Source organism: Mesoplodon densirostris, chromosome 15 (assembly GCF_025265405.1).
Source record: "Mesoplodon densirostris isolate mMesDen1 chromosome 15, mMesDen1 primary haplotype, whole genome shotgun sequence".
NCBI classification, from domain to species: domain Eukaryota; kingdom Metazoa; phylum Chordata; class Mammalia; order Artiodactyla; family Ziphiidae; genus Mesoplodon; species Mesoplodon densirostris.
This window is the reverse complement of record NC_082675.1, coordinates 8957216-8982253: the sequence shown is the minus strand read 5'-3', so window position 1 is coordinate 8982253 and position 25038 is coordinate 8957216. Positions and strand designations below refer to the sequence as shown.

The 25038-nt window shown below is 41.1% G+C and overlaps 2 protein-coding genes across 3 annotated transcripts in view; one reads left to right on the top strand and one right to left on the bottom strand.

Moving 5' to 3' along the window:
- Window positions 1-1620, bottom strand: part of CCDC63 (coiled-coil domain containing 63) — a 141819-nt gene extending 140199 nt beyond the window's left edge. Inside the window, exon 1 of the mRNA XM_060119645.1 lies at window positions 1409-1620. Within this exon, the coding sequence (XP_059975628.1) occupies window positions 1409-1620 (212 nt within the window). The remainder of the gene's footprint in view (window positions 1-1408) is intronic.
- On the top strand, window positions 1617-23569 carry PPP1CC (protein phosphatase 1 catalytic subunit gamma). Of its 2 annotated transcripts, XM_060119300.1 has the most exons (8): window positions 1617-1869; window positions 12782-12913; window positions 14046-14276; window positions 18865-18969; window positions 20530-20753; window positions 20964-21098; window positions 22338-22398; window positions 23285-23569. In XM_060119300.1, exons 1-8 carry the CDS (start codon window positions 1815-1817, stop codon window positions 23356-23358), a joined length of 1017 nt encoding a protein of 338 aa, XP_059975283.1. In that variant the 5' UTR covers window positions 1617-1814; the 3' UTR covers window positions 23359-23569. The 2 variants fall into 2 exon arrangements, with proteins under 2 accessions (XP_059975283.1, XP_059975282.1); XM_060119299.1 differs by having other exon boundaries at window positions 22338-23569.
- The last annotated feature ends 1469 nt before the right edge of the window (window positions 23570-25038 follow it).

Below are 25038 nucleotides of genomic sequence, written 5' to 3'. Positions count from 1 at the left end.
GCCTAGAACAATGCCTGGCACAGAATAGGTGCTCCATAAATATTTGCTGAATGAATCGCTGTCTTTGATATTCCTGCTCTAATTGCCATTGCCACAATGCGCTTTGGAGGAGCCCAAAGTCTCGTGGACTCCGGGGACAGCCACCCTGACCTTGACAGCCAGCTGTTCACAGCGGCTCTGGGCATCAACTCTGATGTCACCAACTGGGCTCTGTGCCTTGGGCTGACAAATGACACTTGTGTGTCTTCTGGTGAACAGAGCTACAGCGCGGGAGAGTGAGTTGGTGACTGGGGAAAGTGGAGTGAGCAGCTGAGCCAAGCAAGGGGAGCTCTGAATCCTAACGCCCCCAAGCTGGCAGCAGGGAGGCCATAGGTCTTTGTGCAAGGAGCCTGGGCCCCACCACCGCTTGGGCCCCCCCGGGGCGGGGGGAACACCGATTTTGAGATTGGATGCCCGGGTGGTGCAATCACCTCGATGGCATTTCAGGATGGGAATTCGTGCATCCTGCGTGCCTTGAGAAACAAAATTAATTTCTCTAGGGGGAGGGAAAGGGCTTTGCAAACTGTGAAGCGCTGCAGGAAAAAGCAGTTAAATGAAAAAGACAGGATGCAAGAGAGCAGATGTGTTTGCTGAGCGTAAACTGCACTTCAAAACCAAGCTAGAAGAGACATATAGCCCCCGGAGGTGGCACATTTTGGAGGGGTCTCCTAGAGAGAGATGCACTTGGGGAGACTGGGAAGCCAAAGGAAATGGGCCAAAGTTTCCCGGGGTGTCTGTAGAACCCGGGACCCGCCCGCAATGCCCGTGGATGCACACTCGCTCTTCTCTTCCGGCCTCGAGCTCCGACGCGCGAAATCTGCAAATTCTCCCTTCATCTGCAGCACACGCTCGCTCATCTTCGTTCTGGCTGGAATCAGGGTAACCGTTCCGATGATTATATAACTTCCGAGCTCAAGAAAGACAATTCAAAGATAGGGATGATAAAATTTTTTTGAGGGTGGATTAAAAAATTTTTTCCCCAAATGTAAGTTACAGAGCGCACAAAAACGTACAAATACCCATATTTCCACCACTCAGAAAGAATAACTGTTAACATTTTTATTTACCTAGGAGAGGAGTTTCTTTATTAGTCATCAAATAAACCTTTCCTTTCCTCCAAATCCCAGCAAATCTGAAACCAAATAAAGTCAACCTTCCTCTCTTTATTATCCTCCCTGTTCACCTCCACCCCAGATTTAACTTAAGGGGAGATTCCAGGACTCCCGAATCCCCTCCGTGGGCTTTTCACATGACCAGGTCTGCAAAACCTGGCCCCAGGGAACAGCGTCCAGCGGAGCCCGCAATCCTCGGGTACACAGCTGCATTTTCTCCTCCAACCCCAACTCCCGCGTGCAACTTTGTAACTCACGCTCCCGCCAGGGGGCCTATTTGCTCGGCCCGTTTGGCGGAAGGATTCCGCGCGCCATCACAGATACGCTCACAGTCTCCGCCCCCTTCCCGCGCTCTGGCCCCGCCCCCTCCCAGGTGCCCTATGGCCCATAAAGAAGTCCCGGCCGGGCCGCTGCACTCCCCGCGCGCATCCGTGCGCCGTCCGAGGCTGGCTAAGGAGGCGGCGGCCATTTTGTTCTTCTCGTGGTTCCAGTGGGGAGAGAAGGAGGAAGCAGGGAGTGGGGCGGTTGGGGGGGACCCGCCGCGGCTTTTGCCACCGCCGCCACCACCACCATCTCTGTGCTCGTGGCGTGGGAAAGGAGGTGTAAATCCCGGGCGCGAGCCGGCGGCGGCGCCACTGCGGGAGGGTCGGCGGTGGGAAGGCGATGGCGGATATAGATAAGCTCAACATCGACAGCATCATCCAACGGCTGCTGGAAGGTGAAGGGGGCGGCGGGCGGCTCCGGGGACTCGCGGGGGGAGGGGATTTGGGAGGCCTTTTGGACTTGCAGCGCCGAGAGGAGTGAGCCCCGCGAGTTCGCCCGCGGGCCGGGGGCTGCAGCGGGAGGGAGGCTGCCCGGGGTTCCGCACTTGGGCCAACCCGCGGACACTCCTGGCTCCACTCATTCATTGCACGAGGGTGCAGCCTTTCTACTAGCCTTGAAATTTGAAAACTCCGCTCCCCACCCCCACGTTTCCGGTACGTACCCCAGTGCGCCCCGCACACCCGACCAATCTTTGGATGAAGGTTGGGGGCCCAGTCCAACTTACAGGACGGCACGTTACGAACTTTCTGGTCCTCGTTCTCTTGGAAAGCAACATGATGGGGATATGGATTCCACCGGGCTTGGGGCTTCTTTCCTATCCTGCTCATTTATATTTTTTGTGAGGCTGGGGTCGAGGGGCCCATTACTTGTTATTTGGTGACGAACGTTCGTATCTCAAGGGGATATTGGAACTCATCTCCTCCTGCCCTTCCAAATACTCTTTTTAAGTTGTCCTTATCTTGAAGAGGTCTCCGCGGTCTTTTCTGAACGTGCCTCTGAACCGAGAAGCCAGCAGTGATGACAGTTTCGTTAGGATCTTTCCAGTGTGCCAGGCTCTGTGTTAAGCGCTTTGCGTTCATCGGATAAATACAGTTATGATACTAGCCAGCGCTTTTAAAGCGCTTACTGTGTGTCAGGCATTTTTTGGAGGACTTTACAGATTTCATGTAATACTCCCAACAACCTTACGAGGTAGGTGCTATTATTTTTTTTTACTGTTTTTCAGAGGAAAATAAGACTCAAAGAAGTGAAGTCACTTGACCAAGGTCACACAGTAACAGTCAAGTTTCAAACCCAGGCAGCCAGGAGCTACAAGTCATTCAAGTCACCCTATGTATGAAGGAAGGAGGTGTCCAGTGGTTGAGCAAAGGTTAAAACAAATCTTAAATATTGGCTGTGAGACTCGTGAGGTGCCTGGCGATTGATTTATATTGATGTGGGAGACGGATGAAGTTAGTTCGGATTTTAAGGAGGGACGCCGAAATGAAATCACCCCTCACCACCCCCCAAATTCCAGAGCACATCTATCAATACTAACATCTAATTCCAAACTTTGAAAGAATTCAAATCCCTTTCTTAATTTGAATACTGGATAATGGAGATTTGGCTGAGTTTTAACTGCTTTTTGTCTTTGTACATTTCTACAGTATTGTTGGACTATAAATGCTGTGAGAGATGGAGTCGAGAGCATAAACAGTTGGACAGTTCTGGTGTTAGAGTTTGCAGATCTTTTGTTTAAGTCATTAGAATGAAACTCCTAAAAATATCTCTTCTTAAGCTCTGTAAGGTATTTTCATTTTATAGTTTCTTAAAAGAAAAACCCATTAAATAGACCCCTGAAATGTTGCTGCCATTGTGGGTGAAAACCTTATTTGTTCAGTACCTGGCATTTATTTAAGAACCACACTTTTTTTTTTTTTGCACCTTCATGAATGTATTTATTTTCTCTTCTATTATTATTATTTTTTTATACAGCAGGTTCTTATCAGTCATCAATTTTATACACATCAGTGTATACATGTCAATCCCAATCGCCCAATTCAGCACACCACCATCCCCACCCCCTGGGGTTTTCCCCCCTTGGTATCCATACGCTTGTTCTCTGTGTCTCAACTTCTGCCCTGCAAACCGAAGAACCACACTTCTAATGCTAGTTCCTGCAGTTCTTTGATTTATGTGAGGCAGCAGTGGGTCAGAAACGGATTAAACCGTTTGCAATAAGAAAAGAACTTAGAAATTTGTTTTTCATTCAGAAATTGCAAATTCTGCATATCTATGCAGGGACACGTGCGACTAGTTAAGAGCTGGCTTTATTTCGTTGAGAAGGCAGGAAAAAATGGAATCTGTGGATTAGAAACATTAGAATTTTAAGATTAGGTAAGTCTTGTTAAGTCCAGGGTTGCCCATAACTCTTGTATTCATATAACATTTTGTTAATTTTAATCTTGTTTTTTAAATTGTGCCAAGAAATTTGCCTTGATAAACTTGGATCATTTATAATGAGATCAATCTTTGTTTATTAATAATGTCTATGCATGTTTTGTACTTGAAAACCAGATTTTTTTAACATTTCATTTTTTTCATTGAAATTAATAAAGCATTGTGTTTTAGTTCCTCGGGAATAAGCTAGCTGCTCAACAGATGTAAATTTCCTTCTTTTCTAGTCAATGTTAAATTGGCAGAGAAACGGTTGAAAATGATCCATTGAGTATATATATAATCCAGGGTAGAAAAGGTTGATAAATTCTGTGATTCCTTTTTTTTAATGCCCCACAAACTTTTTCCTGTAAAAATTTTAATTAAGATTTGAGTATATCTGAAAATGGAGGGAAATGTGAGTTTTGTGGCCTTGTTAGAATTGTTTACATGTTAGAGACTGTCTCCTTTTTTAAGGTGGAGGACTGTACAAGCTAAGTGAGAAGTAGTTCGGTAGTAGTACTAAAAAGACCATTCAAAAGTGAAGTCTTATTTAAGAGAATACGGTGTTGGTTTTAGATTTTAGTCACTACAGCTTTGCAGTTCTTTTCTACTCTAAACTTTTGAGTGAATTTTCCTTAAGGAGGCATCACTTCTGCAACCCACCGCAGAAGATCTCTGCCTTGTGGGTGATAAAACCTTAAGGTTGTCACTCCTTCGCATCATTCATGTTCACTTATTTAAATAACTGCACAGTAAAACTTTGGATTTAGAGAATAAGCCAGCTTCTGGTTCGTCTCCTAGTCCTACTGTGTTGGAGAAAAGTGAGGTTTGAGGCAGAATAACTTTGTAAGTGATCTCGTTCGGGGAGCGCTGATGGCTAGCGGTTTTCTTGCAGAGCAGGCAGTTGTAACTTATTTTCACATCCTGACTTGCCAGAAGCATCTTGGCTCTGAAGATGGCGGTTGTCAAACTGAAAGACTGTGCCATGCTCTGTACAATTGCTTGACTTGCTTTAGTGATTTAAATATGACCTCTGCCCTGGCCCTCAGACAGCGTTTACTAACTTAATCCTCTGACTTGTAAAAGTAACCCGTGTGTTTAGATTTTCGGTGTGAAATGAAATACGTTTATATTGCAATGTTTAAAAGACAGGGGTCCTGAAGATAATAAAGGACAATTGTAATGGCAAAAAGAAAATAAAATCTTAAAATGCTGACCAAAGAACACAAAAATAATCTTTCCTAATGAGACCTCTGCAATTATTTTTTCCTTACACATCAGATAATTTCACCCATTAGAGGCTTTTCTTGGAATCAATGATCATAGGGCATTTTGCTGATAAAGACACTAATATTAAAGTACTGTGTTACTAATACTCTAAATTACAAGAAGTCTGTGTTGTGAGCCCCCTGCTCTTCCCACCCCTCCCGCATGTCAGTTGTATGCGGCGTCCTCTCCTATAAGGTAAGGCGAGAAAGCTCTTTTAGAGGCACGGTCAGCAGCTTGCACCAGTCCGAAACCACGGCATGAAAGGATTACTCTCCTTGTGCCCACAGTGCCGCCCCGCCTGTCAGTAGCTGGAGGCAGCAGTGAAATCTGACGGGATGGTGTGTGTCATTCTGTTGTGCTTGAGGGAGGGAATGTTAGCCCTAGGAGCAGGAGGCCAGGCTTTCCTCCTCCAAGCTGGGGAAATGCATGCCATGCTGCGCCATGCATTGGTAGCCCGTCTGCGGTAGAGGTTGGTGAGATTGTTTTATATCTGGGAAACTGCAGTCCTATAATAACCTATTCTGCAAAAGTATGTGCCACTGCCAGTCAGTCTGCTTGACTAGGGTGAGGATTACTGATCTTGAAGCAGGGAAATCATTTCACTTAACCTACCATCACGGCTGTTAGTAGACCTTAAAGATTGAATTGTGAAGGAGATAATATTCTGATATGAATTGCTTTGTAAATGAGGAAGCTGGAAAATCTTATTCAAGAAGAAAAAGGAAGGATTCAATCTCTTTGGAGTTTATAGAATTCTGGGACAATTTTTTTTTTTTTTTTTTTTTTTTGCGGTACGCGGGCCTGTCATTGTTGTGGCCCCTCCTGTTGCGGAGCACAGGCGCGGGACGCGCAGGCTTAGTGGCCATGGCTCATGGGCCCAGCCGCTCCGCGGCATGTGGGATCTTCCTGGACCGGGGCTCGAACCCGTGTGCCCTGCATCGGCAGGCGGACTCTCAACCACTGCACCACCAGGGAAGCCCTGGGACAAATTTTTATGTTTTAGGATCAGACCACTGTATCCAAAGCATGTAAAAATAGATGATTTACTTAATGGTCTTGATGTTTTATCTGAAATATCCAATTTCACCCCTACTCTGGGGTTTACTGGCATCCCTCATCTATAGGAGAGTGTATGTCACTGATATTAAGGCTTATGAAAATGAAAACCACTCATTACAAACGTAGGTTCAGATGTGAAGTCTAATCAGTGGTAGTTTATCAGAATTGGTGGCTAGACTGTAGAGAGTTAAACATTTTTCAATAAATTGGCTTCACTCTAGGTGTAGAAAACTCAAGGTTCTTTATTGAGAGCAATAGACAGTGTTTTGCAGCTATATCCTGATTATCTGCCTTGAGAAAATTGGTGTCACCTTTAAATGCCCAAAGTATAACACCAGCAGTTAGGAAAGTCAGGATGGGGGAGGAGTGGTTTAGAAATTAAGATGGCCAGAAAGTGGATGTCTTCCTGCTGGTGACTTTGCAGAGAAACCAAGTGATTCTCGATTAACATTTTTGTGGCTTATATTTTTTGTAGAAAAGAACTTCATTGTTTGCAGGAAAGTTTTAATGTTACAAATATTCACTGTTTTTTGTTTGTTTTGGTTTGGGGTTTTATTTTCCTACATCTGTCAGATATTGTGAGGTTATTGATTGTCACTGAAATGAATATGATGTGGCATATTGTTAAGATTGCCACCTACTTTAATAGGATTATCTTATTAGCAAGATCTCTGTTGATTTATTTTTACACCGCTTGTGCCAGTTTTAGGTTTTAAAACTTGATTATAGTTCAGCTGAGGCTTTTTGGTGGGTATGCTCTTCCTTTTCTATGATCTTCTTTTAACAGTTAAGGGGCAAAAAGAACACTTGCTTATTCCTCATAAATAATCCCAGAGTAGTCTTAAATTTCCCTCTATGGTTTTCATCTCTGCTTTGTTACCAGGCTGTCAGAAAAGTTAATGTTTTGTGAGAAAAAGCTGGCATTGCAAATAATCACCAACGACATTCTTTTATTATATCAGGTTTTTATCAGTTTGTTTTCAGTAAAATTGCATGGGAGTTTTTATCATGTGCTCATGTTAGTGATTTGCCAGATAAATAAATGATCAGATAAGTCAGAACAGAGCAGTCCTTGCTGGTAACAGCCATAGTGCATTTTTTTCGGAATCTACCATTTTAACCAGATAAAGAAAAGTTTTCGCTCAAAAATCACACGTTTGGGAATTCCCTGGCGGTCCAGTGGTTAGGACTTTGAGCTCTCACTGTCGAGGGCTCGGGTTCAATCCCTGGTCTGGGAACTAAGATCCCATAAGCTGTTCCCCCACAAGTCGCACGGTGCAGCAAAAAAAAGAGAGAGAGAGAAAGAGAAGTCACACATTTAAGATCTAAGTTGACCGTTTTGGTATATCAATCACTAACCTACGTATGTTCACTGTGCCTGCTGATTTTATTTCCATGCAGTGCCTAGCACCTGGACTTATGAGAAACATTCCACCTGGAAAATGGAATTCTTATTTGTTGGAATATTTTGGATTCTGTTGGCAATTGTTGAAATAATTTGATACGTGCAATTTGAACTACTACTTAGGAAGGTATCATGAGGAGACAGCCCTTGAGTTTCCCACCTAGGGTCTCCTTTTTGTGTAGGTTTCTCCCATCATGCACAGAGCACAGTGAGGGTTTTAAACCACGAAGTAGTGACTGATTTTATTGAGCAGAGCTGTACTGTTTGCATTTTTTCTTTGTAGCTAATAGCGATAAAGTAGATATTCAAGCCTTTGTGTTTTTAATGGTATTGAAGATGTCCCTGAGATAAACTTTTAGTTTTATAGTTTTTATGGATGGCTGGTTCTAGCTACAGCATTTATAATAATCTGCGGTTACCTAGTTTGTCTTATTTTATGCATCCTCCACTAGAATGTAAACCTCTCAAGAAAAAGGACAGAGTTGTCTGTCCTGTTGCCCAGGTATCCCCAGCATCCAACACAGGGTCTGGCATGTAGTGGTGCCTAGCAACTATTTTGTTGAATATTTGAATGAAGCATGGTAAAAATGAATATTGAAAGTCTTAAACAGATTACATCATTTAGTTCTTATTTAATGCTTCCTATATGTAAGGATGCCTTATGATTTTATATCCCATATCAAATTTTTCTTAGGGAGCAATGATTGTATGTTGGAGTTTCAGTAGTTTGGCCTATAAAAACTCCTTTGGTTTAGAAGCTTAATGAAGAAGAAATTCCTTTTTTTTTTCACTTTTTCATGTTTATTATTGCTTATGAATTTGTAAAATGACAAAAACAGTTATGTGGGGCCTCCCTGGTGGCGCAAGTGGTTAAGAGTCCGCCTGCCGATGCAGGGGATACGGGTTCGTGCCCCGGTCTGGGAGGATCCCATATGCCGCGGAGCGGCTGGGCCCGTGAGCCATGGCCGCTGGGCCTGCGCATCCGGAGCCTGTGCTCCGCAACGGGAGAGGCCACAACAGTGAGAGGCCCACATACCGCAAAAAGAAAAAAAAAAAAAAACAGTTATGTGCTAGTTTACTTGCTTTCGTTTGTTTTGTTTCTAAGTTAATACCGTATATTTTAAACTTATTTTCAAGATGAAGAACAAATTCTTAATTGGGAGGGTGGTCTGCTGGAAGCACTGCTTCAGACCTAGAATCAGTTGGGGCCTGGTGTCCTTCTTACAAGCGCTGTGATCTTGGACCAAGTTACTGAGCCTCTTCGAGCCTGTAACCCAAAAAAGTGACAGTGCCTAACGTCATGGGATTTTTGTGTTGAATGGCAGTATAAAGCCTGGGAAGTGCTCGGTTTGTGTTAGCTACAACTAATGCATGATTCTATTTGATGGACACTGAAAATAGTGAAAGTAGATTTTTATGCTGTTAGCCAATAGGCCATTTTTAAGAAATGTCTGCAGTGCTCACTCAGACTGCCAAAACCCATTTTGAAATCTTTATCTTCTGTTGCATAAATTATCTTCAACTTGAAATTTAAGAGTAATCCTAAATTTTCACAACTAGAAACTCTAGTAAAGCCTATGGGGAAATGACACTATTGCTTTGTAATTTTAAGGCACGGACAATTTTTGTTCTTGTTTTTTGCTAATCAAAAGTATATAGCTTGGGGGCTTCCCTGGTGGCGCAGTGGTTGAGAGTCTGCCTGCCGATGCAGGGGACACGGGTTCGTGCCCCGGTCCGGGAAGATCCCACGTGCCGCGGAGCGGCTGGGCCCGTGAGCCATGGCCGCTGAGCCTGCGCGTCCGGAGCTTGTGCTCCGCAACGGGAGAGGCCACAACAGTGAGAGACCTGCGTACCGCAGAAAAGAAAAAAAAAAAAGTATATAGCTTGGAATGCACGCTAATTGTAATGCCACAAATTAACAGAGATTTATTCAGACTTCATTCATGCAACACATTTTGTGCACCTACCATGTACTGACCATGGGCATGTACACTGCAGAGCAAGTGGTGTGGTCCTGGCGTTTACACTCTACCAGGAGGTCCAGATGAATAGGTGGAAGCAGACTGGCAATTATAATACACAGTGTGTGCTGGGCAGTGACCAGGTGTTGTGAGAGAATTTCAGAAAGCATAAAGCAGGCTTGTTGAGGGAAGAGGAGATGGCTAAGAGAGGTTTTCCAGAGTGAAGTGATATCTAAGCAGTCACGAAAGATAAGCAGGTATTCGCCAGTTGGTAGATGGTTTTGGCAGTTTCTATTTTTATAATTTTATTTTTTGATCTAATTGTAGGGAATTTAAGAAGCTTTGGGACTGTTGTTTTTAATGAGTGCTGTTCATCAAATATAAAATATATCTTGATTTATTCTGGAAAAACTGCATTTAATCCTCACTCCAGTGCATATATGTGGAATGTAGAAAAATGGTACAGATGAACCTGTTGGCAAGGCAGGAGAAGTAGAGACACAGAGGTAGAGAACAAACTATGGACACCAAGGGGCGGGGGGTGGGTGGTGGATGAATTGGGAGACTGGGATTAACACAGACCACACTAACTAATAGGTATAAAACAGGTAACTAATGAGAACCTGCTGTATAGCGCAGGGATCTCTACTTCACTTTGTTGTACAGTAGAAACTAACACAACATTGTAAAACAACAGTACCCCAATTTAAAAAAAAAATCCTCACTCCACATTAGGAATACTTTTTAAATTGTTAGTATTGTTCTTTACTAATCTCTGTACACTCCCACTTGAGGGACAAACAGAATAAGAGAACTAAAATTACCATGAACTATGTGTAATGGTGGTAGTGGGAAGCCTCCAAAACCAGTAAAATTTATATTAGCAGCATTGATTTAATCTGATGCATTGGTGTAATATGATAGCATTCATATTAAAAGAATAGCCTGTGTGTTTCTTATAGGTGTGAGTCAGTTATTACATATTCTCCCAAAAGACTTAGAGTGGGCTATTCACTTACAGGTGTGGGGGCTCTTCTGAAAAAGATTCCAGTTGAAACCAGAAGCATCTAGGAGTCCCCTAGCCAAAAATAAAGTTTCCTTTTGGGCAGTCTGCCCAAACTTCTGGCTGACTTGTGGTAAAATCACTAATGATTGGGGTTTTCTGGCCAGTGAAGGAGGGATCCCACTATCTTTCCATTGGAGGTTTTTCTTGAACTCTCTCCTTTGTGTGTCTAGAGAGAAAAAATTACTTTGGTTCTGGAAAAAAAATCATTTTTTGTTGTACAGATAGCTCAGTTGCTGTTGTAAATATTATATACGTATCTATTTTGAATAATTCCCTCAAAAGATTATCCTTACTATGCTTTCCCTTTAATTGCTTCTTGTTTCTTAATATTTGATCAGAATGAGACTGGCAGTCGTTTAGTTTAGTTACATATTTTGGGGTCCAGAGAGGTGATTTGCCCAAGCTATAAAATCAAGACAGAAACTTGGGGGTTCTGGCTCCCAGTTCAGCACACTCAACATTTTCCTTTTTTTTTTTTTTTTGTGCCCTTCAAGAGTTGGACTCTTCTCACGTGTCATGCTTTCTTATTTATTGTCTTTCATTGAAAAAAAATAACACCCTTCCATTTCTGCTCAAAACTTGTTTCTTCAGGGAATTCAGTTTCAGTGGCTATTCAGGCTGAAGGATGGCTTCCCCTAAGACAATATTTCTCAAACTTGGACACAGCCCTTTTTAATGGAAAAAAATTCTCAACAGACATCAGAGTTTTTTACTTGTAGTTTTTATTACTCTGTAATGTTACTTAGATATTTACAGAACAAAGCTAGATACAAACCAGTTAAACCTGTTGCTCTTGTTCAGCTATTAGGCCAAATGATTTTGTGATTTTGAATACAAACACAGCCTCCAAAACTGATAAAATTTAAATTAACAGCATTGATTTAATCTGCTCATCACTTTATATTGGGTTTAATGGTGGAAAGATGCAGCCTTAGTTTTGTATTTAGTCTGGTCCGGTGTTTTTGCTTCAATTCTAATTTGGAGAATGCTTGCTTTCATAAATCTTTTGTACATAACAAGTATTAAGACTTTGATTGCGAGTTTTTGGCAAGCAGGCCAGTTCATAACTGTGAAATTAAGGTAAGTTTAGCAATTCAGTGCTATTTATTATGTATTTAATAACTGTCTAGTCTGTTACAACTGGAATCAAAACAGAATTTTATTTCCTACTACTACTTACCTGCTGATAAATGAATTGTTATAAGGCCAGAGGATATCTTGTGCTTCACTTTGATAGTAAGTAGAACTCAGAGTGCTCTGATGCGGGCACTTGGGAGTTTAGGACACTTGGTGCTGTGCCATTTCTTTTTGCCTTTTCTCAATTTTTATCTGTTCAAATTACTAGGAAACCTTTCTCACAGCACATGCTGACATCCTTTGCCCTGTAGAGGCATGATTGTATTCACAAATGCAGGCCCAGAAAGTTGCACAGCAAAATAATGCACAGCAAGCATACAGTGTGTTTTAATGAAATGAAAACAACACTTAAGTTTTTTCATAGATAAATCTGGGACCCTTGAGAGACCTGTGGACCTCTGAAAAACACTGATTGAGAGGGGAGATCTGAGCATTTCCAATCTCACATTTTAAAACGAGGAATTCTTAGAACCAACTCAGTAACATGACAATCTCTAAAATCTCCTGCTACACAAATACTAATTCATTTATAAGGCTGGAGAAGGGAAGACAAGACGAGAGGCAAAAAGAGCTGGCCTGGTGGGCGGGTTATAGGTGAACCAGGCCAATTGTATGTCTTGGATGCAGAACTGAGGCCTTGAGCTGTGCCCAGGGGGAGTCTGATTTCGCAAGCGATAATAAGACTTTTCTAACACTATTCATACACAGAGAGGATGACCCCTTGATCAGGATACTGTAAAGAAGTCTTACCTTGGTGTAGAAAATGCAATTAAATCTCTGAAATCCTGTCTTAAGATTTTAAGATTCTAATTAGGCATTAAAATCATGTTCTTTATAAGTGTCCTGAAAATAAAGCCCAGCCAGAAAGTAGTTAAACTATGTTTTTGCCTCCTCTTTATTTAAAACTTCTACCTTTTCCGATATTTTTAATTTTTACGTTAAATCTTATTTTGACTTCTCTTGACTAAATTGGGGTTTTTCTCCCCTACAGTGAGAGGGTCCAAGCCTGGTAAGAATGTCCAGCTACAGGAGAATGAAATCAGAGGACTGTGCTTAAAGTCCAGAGAGATCTTTCTTAGTCAGCCTATCCTTCTAGAACTTGAAGCACCACTCAAAATATGTGGTAAGTTTTGGCACACTAACAGTTATCTTTGGTTACGTGATTGACTGACTGAGTCAAGGATATATAGATGACCTTGCGTTAGCCAACAAAATTATTTACTATTTATGAGTAACCTGGAACTACTTAAAATTAAATAATTGTAGCCTTAGAATAAATACCTCTAATGGACTTAATGTGCTTAGATGTGCTTCGCATTTTCTTAAAATTATTTCACTAAACGAATATAAACATTGCAGAAGAAAGGAAAGAAATGAAACAGAATGGAGAGCTAAAAAAAGACGGGCCTCCCTGGTGGCGCAAGTGGTTGAGAGTCCGCCTGCCGATGCAGGGGATACGGGTTCGTGCCCCGGTCTGGGAGGATCCCATATGCCGCGGAGCGGCTGGGCCCGTGAGCCATGGCCGCTGAGCCTGCGCTTCCGGAGCCTGCGTGTCCGGAGCCTGTGCTCCACAACGGGGGAGGCCACAACAGTGAGAGGCCCGCATACCGCAAAAAAATAAATAAATAAAAAATAAAAAAAGGCCTGAATTATGAGTATATAGGGATTATATTTAAGCTTAAAGCAACACTGGTTATGCCTAAAAATATGCCGTTTTGTAGTTCTGTTTCTACATGATAGATGCAGATAACTGGTATAAAAACTAAACTCTATCTGAGAAATGCTATATTTATTCTTCTAACATATTTGACTGCATTGATGAATCTTGTGGTGTTTGTTTTTGTTTTTAAGTAAAATGCTCTTTGGCATTATCTAGCAGGGAGACATTGAAAGCCAGATGCATTGGTGGGTGTAGTGTGTGTACACCTTTGTTCACACCGGGCCAGGGCTTGTTAAGAGTGCAGCACTTCTGCTGACATGATCCCCAGAGACTGAGCTGTTGGAGATCTGATATTGATCAGCCAACCTGAAAGGAAAACCGTGTTACTTGGCAAGAAGCCCTGCCTAGACATTAATAATCCTTTCCATAAAATAAAGTCTCAATTAGTTGAGTTTTGTGTGAGAGGCTGGATACACTTAAAATTATCACTAAGCTCAGTTGAACTAATAAATATGATACAAGTTTGGAAATTAGTAATGTTAGTGGTTTGGACTATATGTATGAAGACACTAGGTAACAAAATTCTTGCTTCTAGGTGATATCCATGGACAATACTATGATTTGCTTCGACTTTTTGAGTACGGTGGTTTCCCGCCAGAAAGCAACTACCTGTTTCTTGGGGACTATGTGGACAGGGGAAAGCAGTCATTGGAGACTATCTGCCTCTTATTGGCTTACAAAATCAAATATCCCGAGAATTTTTTTCTTCTCAGAGGAAACCATGAATGTGCCAGCATCAATAGAATTTATGGATTTTATGATGAATGTAAGTACTTTCTACGTCTAAGGAAGATTTACTCAAATTGAGATTCTTGGTCATAAACTGAACATATTTCTGTTAGGATTTGCGAGTTTAGATGTAGTGTTGTAATTTCTCATATTTACTATTTCATTAACCTGTTTTTATCCTGGTTTTCTTTCTTGGTGTAAAATAATAGCACTCATTGCCGTATAATAATGCCCTGGATTCTTGTATAATGTGATGATTAGATTAGGAAGTAGCGATCACAGTGCTGATTTCTTTAAGATAATTTTTGTGATGAATAGTCACAGATAATTTAATTCTTAGTACAACTCTGAGAATCTGTCCACATAATTAGCTTCGTTTTTGACAACTTTGAGATAAAATCTCTGTAAACCTCATCCATCTTAAGTGTACAATTCAGTGATTAAGTAAATTCATAGTTATGCAACCATCACCACAGCCCTATGCAAGCACTAATTACTTTCTGTCTCTATAGGTTTGCCTTTTCTAGACATTTCATATAAATGGAAATTTGCAATATACAAATAATTACTTTTTGTAATTTGTAATGTAGTTTTTTTCCTTCTGGCACATCTGCACCCCAGGAAAAATAGCAGTTACTATCTGAAATTGTGCTGAAAGGAGAAAACAGAATTGGGGGGGGAAGCTAATTAAAAATATTTGTATAATTCATACATTTTATGACCCATTTTGGATTATTTAGTTGAGGTGCACTTTGAGTTGATAATTGACAGAAACAAGTTTTTGTTTCTTTTTTAAATGAAGTAAGCCTTTTATTTTTATTTATTTTTTTACAAGAGTCTTTTTCTTTATTTCATTTTATTTATTTTTTTTTTTATTGTTTATTTTTGGCTGAGTTGGGTCTTTGTTGTTGCTCACAGGCTTTCTCTAGTTGCGGAGAGCAGGGCTGCTCTTCGTTGCAGTGTACGGGCCTCTCATTGCAGTGGCTTCTCGTTGTGGAGCACGGACTCTAGGCGTGTGGGCTTCAGTAGTTGTAGCTCGCGGGCTCTAAAACGCAGGCTGAGTAGTTGTGGCGCACGGGCTTAGTTGCTCCGTGGCATGTGGGATCTTCCCGGATCAGGGCTCGAACCCATGTCCCCTGCATTGGCAGGTGGATTCTTAACCACTGAGCCACCAGGGAAGTCCCAGAAACAAGTTTCTTAAAGCCTTGAAAATAATCAGTTTTGGTGGAGAGTTTTATTGTTGGTGCTGCTGTTTTTAAGTAACTATAAAAAAAAAATTTTTTTTTTTTTATTTTAAAAAATCCTTACCTCTGTCTTCCTTTTGTATTCATCATTTCTGCCAGCAGGAGAGTTCAGGCTGGGAGGAAAAGGAATTTGAATTACTAGCACTTGCCAATATAATTATAACAAGACTGGTAAAGCACTGTCACTGTGACCCTCCCCTAGACTGTAATAATAACCTATAGTCTCTCAGGGTATGGTGTTTTTCCATCTCAGTTTCACATAGATGTGTTCAGCTAGTGTATTTGTTAGAAGTACATTGCTAGAAAGGTTATGTTTATAGCCTTGGCCCTCGTACTCGCAACCTCTTACATGACTATATATGTATGCCTATGGCCCTGAGACCCAGCTCGTAAGATGAGGCTGGAGGAAATTAACTATACTTAAGTAAAAAATTAAAAACAAAACAAAACAGGATGAGGCAGGAGGGATTACCAAGAAGAAAAATACTGTGGGTTCTGAACTGACTGGGACACCTGAGTTGGTCAGGAAAGATACTTGATATTGACAATGAGTCTATTAGAGAAGTACTAGTAAGGCAGTTAGTACTACTCCTTAGGTAATGCAATGAGAGGCAGAGAATTTTATAACATTTTGTTTCAGGTATTTGTTACAGATACTACTTTTTAGAACAGATTCCTTTTTACACAGCTGTTAGCAAGTATTTTAATGTTTTCATTAATGAAGTTCAAATCCATAAGATCTCTTCGTTGTGACATATATCCTAGTCTAAGGGTATTGGCTACATCATTTTTGTTTCTGTTTAATGTGAGGCCCTATGATTTACAAGGTCAGCACTGATTGGAATCAGTTTTGACTCTTGTTCGTCCTCAAGACTGATGTAATGACCTTGTACTCCAGCTTTCGCCTCTCCCATCAGGCAGGTAGAATTTGCCACCCAGTCTATTTGTGGGCCTAAAAGTGTTCTTGACTTAGGTGGCTTTCAGTTGATGCTTTGCCAACTTTTTTTAAAAACCTTGATAATTTTGTTAAAATTTTATTGTACTGAAAAATTTTATTCAAATGGAAATCATCATGGAACAATTTAAAAACCACTGTTTTATGTGGTAGAATTATTTCCTAAGTGTAACAAGCACTCTGTGCTACAATTGCTCCCCCCCCCCCCCATTTTATGACTGTAGTCCTGGAAAAGCCAAGGTATCTGTTGTTGGATAAAATGTGAATGTGTGTTATCCTTTTCTGATACCAGAGCTGTCTGGTCTATAGTAATAGGAAACTGCATTAGGGGTTCTGGCTCAGAATCTGAGGATTTGGAAGCTTGAAGAGACCTTGGCAATTATCCAGGAATCCTGGAGCCAGATGCTCCTAGTGGTCTGAAGTGGCCTTAGGGAGGAAGTGTAGAGAGGAGAGGAAGCAGGAGCCCAGGACTTAGTTAAGATGCTCAGAGACAACAGGAGGAAGAATCTTAAAATTTTTTTTAATTTATTTATTTTTGACTGCATTGGGTCTTTGTTGCTGTGCATGGGCTTTCGCTAGTTGCAGTGAGCAGGGGCTACTCTTTGTTGTGGTGCACGGGCTTCTCATTGCGGTGGCTTCTCTTGTTGCAGAGCACGGGCTCTAGGCGCGTGGGCTTCAGTAGTTGTGGCACTTAGGCTCAGTAGTTGTGGCTCGTGGGCTCTAGAGCGCAGGCTCAGTAGTTGCGGGATACAGGCTTCATTGCTCCACGGCATGTGGCATCTTCTCGGACCGGGGCTGGAACCCGTGTCCCCTGCATTGGCAGGCAGATTCTTAACCACTGAGCCACCAGGGAAGCCCAAGGATCTTAATTTTTGATAGAGAAGCCAACAAATAGCAAAGGAATCCATAAGAGTAGCTGGAGTGCGTTGTGAAACTAAAGAATCAAGGAGTGAAGCACACTTCAAGAAGGAAGAGAATCTGTTGGCACTGGCAAATGCAGCATCTGAGCAAAGGAAAAATCCAGGGGAGCCATTGGAATGTTGTTCAGAGACCGGCTTCAGTAGAAAATGTAGACAGAACCAAATCACTTTTATACATAGGGGTTAGGACAGCCCAGCCCTGTTCTTGTATTATTACCATTGTTGGAAATTGGAGGTGCACAGGTTCCCCTTCAGGCTTTTGTAGAGAGGAATTCTGTTAGGCTTCCAGAAAACTCCAGTGAAGGAAGATATGAGACAAAGGGAATTAGTGGCCTCCAAAGAAATACAAAACAGGGTGAACCATGGTGAGGGTTATACCCAGTCATAGAGAAACATAAACTATTAGGAGAAAAAACAAAAATCCTCCTCTGCAAAGGGAGAAGTCAAATGTTTGTTGAATTTGCATTGCGTTTCAAACCTGTGCTAAACTTTCTCCCTGACTTGATTTGCAGTGGAGTGGAAGATGGGGTTCAGGAAGCCTGTTGCTTGGGCCCTTCTCGAACTCAAAAGAAAGGGTACATTGAAAGCTGTAAACCTTTCAGTATCCACAGGATAAAAATGGAGAAGAGACTGAGGACAAACTTGGTTTAGGAGTAAGATTGTGCTTTTAACCTTTGGTGTTTTTTAGTATGGAGTGTACAGGAGACGAAGGCACCCTAACAATTGGGTCTTCCTCATCCAATTCAGAAAGATTTGTATTTCCAGGGTTTATGAGTGGGTTTTTTACTCAAAACATAGTTTTCCTGTGGAAACAGTACCTGAAAGGTATGCTTCTGTTCAAAGCACACAGTGACTCCAGAATGCATGGAATATATGGGTTAGTGAGGTGGGAATATAAACCACCCTGTAACATTTTTGGTGGGGGGGCATTCTCAGTGTTTGTGCAGCATGTTAGGGTTATCCTGGTGTGCCTGCAATAAGCAGTCTGTATTCCTCTATAGTCGTTGTGCTTCCTACTAGAATATTTAGGGGGGCTGGGAATTAAATGATTCCAGTAGCTTATTGAGGGTGGTGGTAGATGAGATGGGTGTTAACTCTCAGAGGCTTCCTCAGAAGGAAGATTATAATGGCACATGTGTGAGTTGTTCTTAGTTGCCTTTAGAAATAGGAACCTACTTGCAGGTTGAGAGTGGACAAAACAGACTAGATGTCAAACAGATTTGGTGTTATCAAATAATTGTTGAGGTTTAATGGTTATCCTTAATCATATCTGGAATTCTGATTTCAGACTTCCATGGAATTTTTAAATACTTCATATGAAACTGTAAGTTGTTGCTTATAAATCGGACATCTCCAAGTATTATATATATTTGATTCTCTCTTTTTTAATAAAAAGCATAGTTTTTGTTTACTTAAGGTAGTCAGAACCTGCCTTGAAGGACTTGTCCTGAGGGAATGTACCTACAGAACACCAGTCTCTTTTTAACCATCCCAAAATTTTTACAGGTAAAAGAAGATATAACATTAAACTATGGAAAACTTTCACAGACTGCTTTAACTGTTTACCGATAGCAGCCATCGTGGATGAGAAAATATTCTGCTGTCATGGAGGTATGCGGGCTGATTTTAATTCCACATAGATTTTGATCTCTTCTAAGGAGTGTACACTTTGACATTTATCATCCCAATGAGTTATCATTGGGATAACTTCCTCTGTCAGGTAACTCCTATATTGCTGTGTTACATCTTGGGTCCACTCTGGCACATCCAGGATCATTTGGATACAAGTCCAGAGTGCCCAATTGATTTGTTACAGGGAATTAAGGGTTCTGTAACAGCTTTGAAAATAGAGCAAAAGGATTTTTGAATATAAAATAAACAATTAATATGCTGTACCATAGATCCTCTAGGATACTGAAAATGTGAATAGACTTCCCCTTGGTCTGTTTTTGATCCTTTCCTTTCAGAAATTTTTCGACTTAGATGTTAAAAGTTATTTTGCTTGGTGGTTGTGCTGTATATGATGTAATTAAAATAATAATTGCAAAGAGGATTTCTTTTCATCTGTGGTCAGAAATTAGACAACCAGGGCCTCCCTGGTGGCGCAGTGGTTGAGAGTCCGCCTGCCGATGCAGGGGATACGGGTTCGTGCCCCGGTCTGGGAGGATCCCATATGCCGCGGAGCGGCTGGGCCCGTGAGCCATGGCCACTGGGCCTGCGCATCCGGAGCCTGCGCTCCGCAACGGGAGGGGCCACAGCAGTGAGAGGCCCGCATACCGCAAAAAAAAAAAAAAGAAAAAAGAAATTAGACAACCATCAAAGAGCCAACTCACTATATTTTAGTAAATCCACTATCCCTGCCTTCCTTATATACTTAAACTGGTTTTGATAGAGTTGGGCATGTGATTTTAAACTCATGAGAGTCAGCTACATCTGAGCTGGTGTGATAGATTTTATGGTCCTTGGACAGCGCTGGTTTCCTAGAAAGCTACATCACCTAAGTGTCTGCATCCTCTATGCCCAGTCACTACAAATGGTCACCAGGGTACTCTGTATGTTGAGGTAACTTTCCATATGCTATTTAAGCACACTGTGCCTTGCAAATTAGTGCATGTAATAAGTTCCAGACAGAGCCTGCCGCCTTTTTTTTTTTTTTTTTTTTTTTTTTTTTTTTTTGCGGTACACGGGCCTCTCACTGTTGTGGCCTCTCCCGTTGTGGAGCACAGGCTCTGGACGTGCAGACTCAGCGGCCATGGCTCACAGGCCCAGCCACTCCGTGGCATATGGGATCCTCCCAGACCGGGGCACGAACCCGCGTCCCCTACATCGGCAGGCAGACTCTCAACCACTGCGCCACCAGGGAAGCACCACCCCCGCCCCCCGCCGCCTTTTTTTAACCAAAGCTAAATAAGAAAACGTAGCCAAAGATTTAATGTAAGCCTTTGTAAGAGTCACTGGGTGTCTCTGTAGACAAATGGATCTGTTAAAGTGGTAACATCCTTTTTTTTTTTTAATTTTTTTTAAGTGGTAAGGAGCATTGCTACATGAGCCTTTATTTTTATTATTATTATTTTGAATTTTTGAATTTTATTTTATTTATTTTTTTATACAGCAGGTCTAACATCCTTTTTAAAGTTCTGTTTTCTTCAATTTTTTTTTTCCATTTAATAGGTTTATCACCAGATCTTCAATCTATGGAGCAGATTCGGCGAATTATGCGACCAACTGATGTACCAGATCAAGGTCTTCTTTGTGATCTTTTGTGGTCTGACCCCGATAAAGATGTCTTAGGCTGGGGTGAAAATGACAGAGGAGTGTCCTTCACATTTGGTGCAGAAGTGGTTGCAAAATTTCTCCATAAGCATGATTTGGATCTTATATGTAGAGCCCATCAGGTATTGATTTTGAATTTTACATGTACACTTAAGAGCATGTGTATGAGCACAGATTCTCCTTGTTGATTTTGGTGGGTAGGTATTGCTTATTTATACAAAACGTCTCTGGAAGTGTGACCTACAGGATATCAGGCTCAACGGGAAACTGAAGAGTGGTTTTACCCACCTAATATTTGCACCTCCTTATACTGAAAATGTTTTCTCTCCAAGGTGGTTGAAGATGGATATGAATTTTTTGCAAAGAGGCAGTTGGTCACTCTGTTTTCTGCACCCAATTATTGTGGAGAGTTTGACAATGCAGGTGCCATGATGAGTGTGGATGAAACACTAATGTGTTCTTTTCAGGTAGAGGATGCTTTCAGCATTGTTTCCTTTTATTATGTCTGAATTTTACTGATTTTTTAAAAAGTGCTACTTTCTGCCTACTATTCATTTATGTTGAGTAGACTGAATTTTTATTTTCCCTTAACCGGTGTTTGTCCTAGTTCAGGAATGAGTGAATTCCTTTTAAAGGAAAAAAATTATCATAGAACCCTTCCTCCAGTGTTGAATTTAACTGTTTTTACATTATTTAAGTGCATAAAGACCACAATATATTAGCTTCGTATGCTTATGGCTCCTTCACTATAAGTCTAAAACTACAGCGTCAGTGCAACATTCAGCTAAAAGTAAATCACCACTTGCACGTGAAAGTAATACTGACTGCCATGTGCCAGATGTGCTATGTAATTACTCACTTCTCCCACCACTTCTCTCTAGTCTAATTCCTATAAAACCTCTTATTGATTCACCATGACATCATTTGGCCTTCACTTGGCACAAAAGAATCATTTACACATAAAGTCTACCTCAATCTTTTTCTCATTCACTTGTTATGAATAAACTTGTATGACTTCAGGCTAGCCCAATCATAACAAAAATACAGCCACTGAAGTCATGAGGCAGTCATCAGTTAACTGAATTTAAAACAGGTGTTTTTTGTATTTAACCAAGTATCAGGGAGAGCTTGCAGCTCCCAGAGATTGTGACACGATTCCCTAGGGCAGGGGTCCCCAATCCCCGGGGCCAAGTTAGGAACCCCCCCAATCCCCGGGGCCAAGTTAGGAACTGGGCCGCACTGGGTGAGTGACAGGCTTCATTTGCCGCTCCCCGTCGCTCCTCATCCATCGCTCGCATTACCACCTGAACCATCGCCGCCAGCCCCGCCCTGTGGAAAAATTGTCTTCCACAAAACCAGTCCCTGGTGCCAAAAAGGTTGGGAACTGCTGGCCTAGGGGTTTGAAGGACACTATTCTAAAGAACCCCCCCCCCACATCAGAAGGGATACCTAAAGGTGTGACTTCCAAAAATTGTCATTTTATCCATAGGCAAAATAATTTGTTCAGCTCATATATCTTAGCTGTTCATCAGAGCATTTATTACCAAAATGTTTGTCAGCTTGGTTTGTATTAATATGCCGGTGGGGACTTCCAAGTTGTTGGGTCAGTTTTAAACAAAAAACTTTCTGAAAAAAGGTTTGAGTGAAATTTAAGATTTGAGGTTGAGTGCATTTCCTAAAATGCATGGTCTTTTGAATCCTTGCAGATTTTAAAACCTGCAGAAAAAAAGAAGCCGAATGCCACGAGGCCCGTAACACCTCCAAGGGGTATGATCACAAAGCAAGCAAAGAAATAGATGTCATTTTGACACTGCCTAGTTCGGACTTGTAACATACAGTGTATAACCTTCATTTTTAAAAGTGTAATGTGTACTGGTCAGCTTGCTCAAAAAGTGTTTGTGGGCCCCCCCCTTCCATTTTTGACTTAATGAATAGTATTTGCTGGTTATAACAGCAAATGAAAGACTCTCCACTCCCAAGGAAAAATGTTTTGTTTTGTTTAGTTCTCTGTTCCTTTTTGCAAACAACTTTAATGATGGTGTTAAAGCTGTACACCCCAGGACATTTTATCCTTTCTAAGGGGTGAGTGTACAACTGATCTTTTTTTTAATTCAGTACAGCCCATGAATAATGTAAATGCTCACTTTCTTTAGGATATAAAGAGAGCCCTAGGGTGCTCAATCTGTACATGTTATTGTCATAAAATGCATATTGTTGGATACAAACCACTGTGAACTCTTTTTTGTTTTTTTTCAAAGGGATTGCTTTTTTTCTCATTGTCTTACGTACAAGGTAGTTTTTATAGCTATCAACATTAGGAGTAACTTTCAACCTTGCCAGCATCACTGGTATGTATATTTAATTAAAGCACACTTTCCCCTGCGATATACTTAAAATGACGATTAAAGCCATTATTTTAAATGTTTGTGACTCTTCCTGAAGCCAAAGTTTCTGTTGAAATATATATTGACACCCCCCTAAGTACAAGGTGGCATGGTTGTGTACATCTGCCGCCTTTATGGGGATTCAAAAACAGGTTTTTGAGTTTGAATAGCAATTAGTAATATAGTGCTGTTTAAGCTATTAATGATTAAAGTTAATAACATTTTGTACGATTTCCATATAGCCTATTCATTAAGTAATCTTTTTACAGTTACATCAGGCCTGAGCCCATCCATTCAGAAAGCCTCAAACTATAGAAACAATACTGTTCATACGAGTGACTGATTATGCTTTCTTTGGCCTACATTCTTTATTCTGCGGTGAAGTTGAGGCTTATAAGTCAAAACAAAGGAACTAACTTACTATCCAGCAGTTTATACAGAACTCACAGTATCTATGACTTTTTTAAACTAAGATCTGTTAAAAAGAAATATGTTTCAACAGATGATCATGTATAATACCATGTGGTGAAAATAAATTCAGACTTATTAAATGATGAACTTGTTAAATTCTCTCAGTGTCAGTTTATCAGCACAATACACACAGGAGAACTGTTGATGGCATATTGAGTAGCCTTTAATGAATAAATTGCTCTGGAAACCACACAGTTTCAACTTGGATTTGTCTTCCTTCAAATAGTCTGTTTTCCAAGATGGATTATAATATGGATGCTCATATTCTTCGAGTTCTTACCTGGATAGAACTAAGTTTCTGAAGTAGAGCGATGAGATGGAACTGTCTTCCTCTACTACTTAGGGAGGTGTGGGACTTAGGGAGTTGTGACATCATCTGTATCCATAGTTTTCTTTTTATCTGGGTTCATTTGAACTTGGCAGCAAAATTCAAGAGCTACTTTTAAAATTATTATAAATCATCCACCAGTGTTTTTATACACAGATCTTTGCTCTCTTCTCCCTTCCCTAATTCATATGGAACACAGTGTTGTGTCCTTTTATATTTGTCACAAGTGTGTCAAATGTGTATTTCTCGAGTACATTAAAAGTGGGTGGAGAGAGTATCATTTGAAAAGCACTTTCTTTTATCAAAAACTGATGTCTCTTAGGGAGTTGGGAGAGGACCTCCTAGTGAGGGATTGTTTGAACTGACATTTGCTTGTGGAGAGAAGAGCAAAGTCTGCACTACAAGTTCTGGCCCTGAGGCATAGGCTGTGTCTTTACCCGCAGTGTGCTCCTGACTTGAAGGAGGATGACCTTGTGAGCTCTAGCTCCTTCCTGCTCCATGTTTGTGACAAATTCAGAGTTTGCATTCTTTTACTTATGATATTCTCCCAGATCTCTTTGACTACAAGAAGAAGATGATGAACAATAATTGGTGTCAGTTTCATAAATCTTTAATCTATGCCCTGGACATTATCAATTGTATCACTTGTAGGATTTCAAAATCCTATAAAGTTGTCCAATTGGGCCATTTATAACCCATTGGGCTTGGGTTATAAAGTGTGGAGTGTATTATCTAGCTTAAAATTCTTCCAAAAAGAACAGGCATAGCACCGGTTAAGTGGAGAACAAAATCAATCTTCGGTTTTAGGACATAAGATCTTAGGAGAGACTCAAGTAATTTCAAACTAGTATGTGATGACAGAACTCGAGGCTTTGCCTTGTAAATCCCAGTCTGCACTAACCTTACCTTCTCATTTGTCCTTTATCTCCGTGTGCAGTTGAGGTCACATCTGCCTTTATAAGCTAGTGGTTGTACTCAGTCCAGGTCCTGGCTCCTCCCCTAGCTGTGTGATTTGAGTGTGTGACTTAAATGCTGAGCCACAGTGTCCCTAGCTATAAAACAGGGACAGTATCTGCCTCTCATTGTGAATCACTGAATGAAGTAATGAGATATGTTCAGAAGAATGCCTGACTCAGAATAGTATGCAGTAAATATTTGCTATTTGTTGCCTTATAATTTATCCCAGTTGTTTCATGTGTATGAATATTTCAATTGGCTGAGTTC

What these genes read in the sequence shown, in the direction of transcription:
- PPP1CC (XM_060119300.1), top strand. Translation starts at nt 1,815, where the DNA reads ATGGCGGATATAGATAAGCTCAACATCGACAGCATCATCCAACGGCTG. An exon ending in AGCACCACTCAAAATATGTG is followed by an intron (nt 12,914 to 14,045) that starts GTAAGTTTTGGC and finishes TCTTGCTTCTAG; the next exon opens with GTGATATCCATGGACAATAC. An exon ending in TTATATGTAGAGCCCATCAG is followed by an intron (nt 20,754 to 20,963) that starts GTATTGATTTTG and finishes TTTCTCTCCAAG; the next exon opens with GTGGTTGAAGATGGATATGA.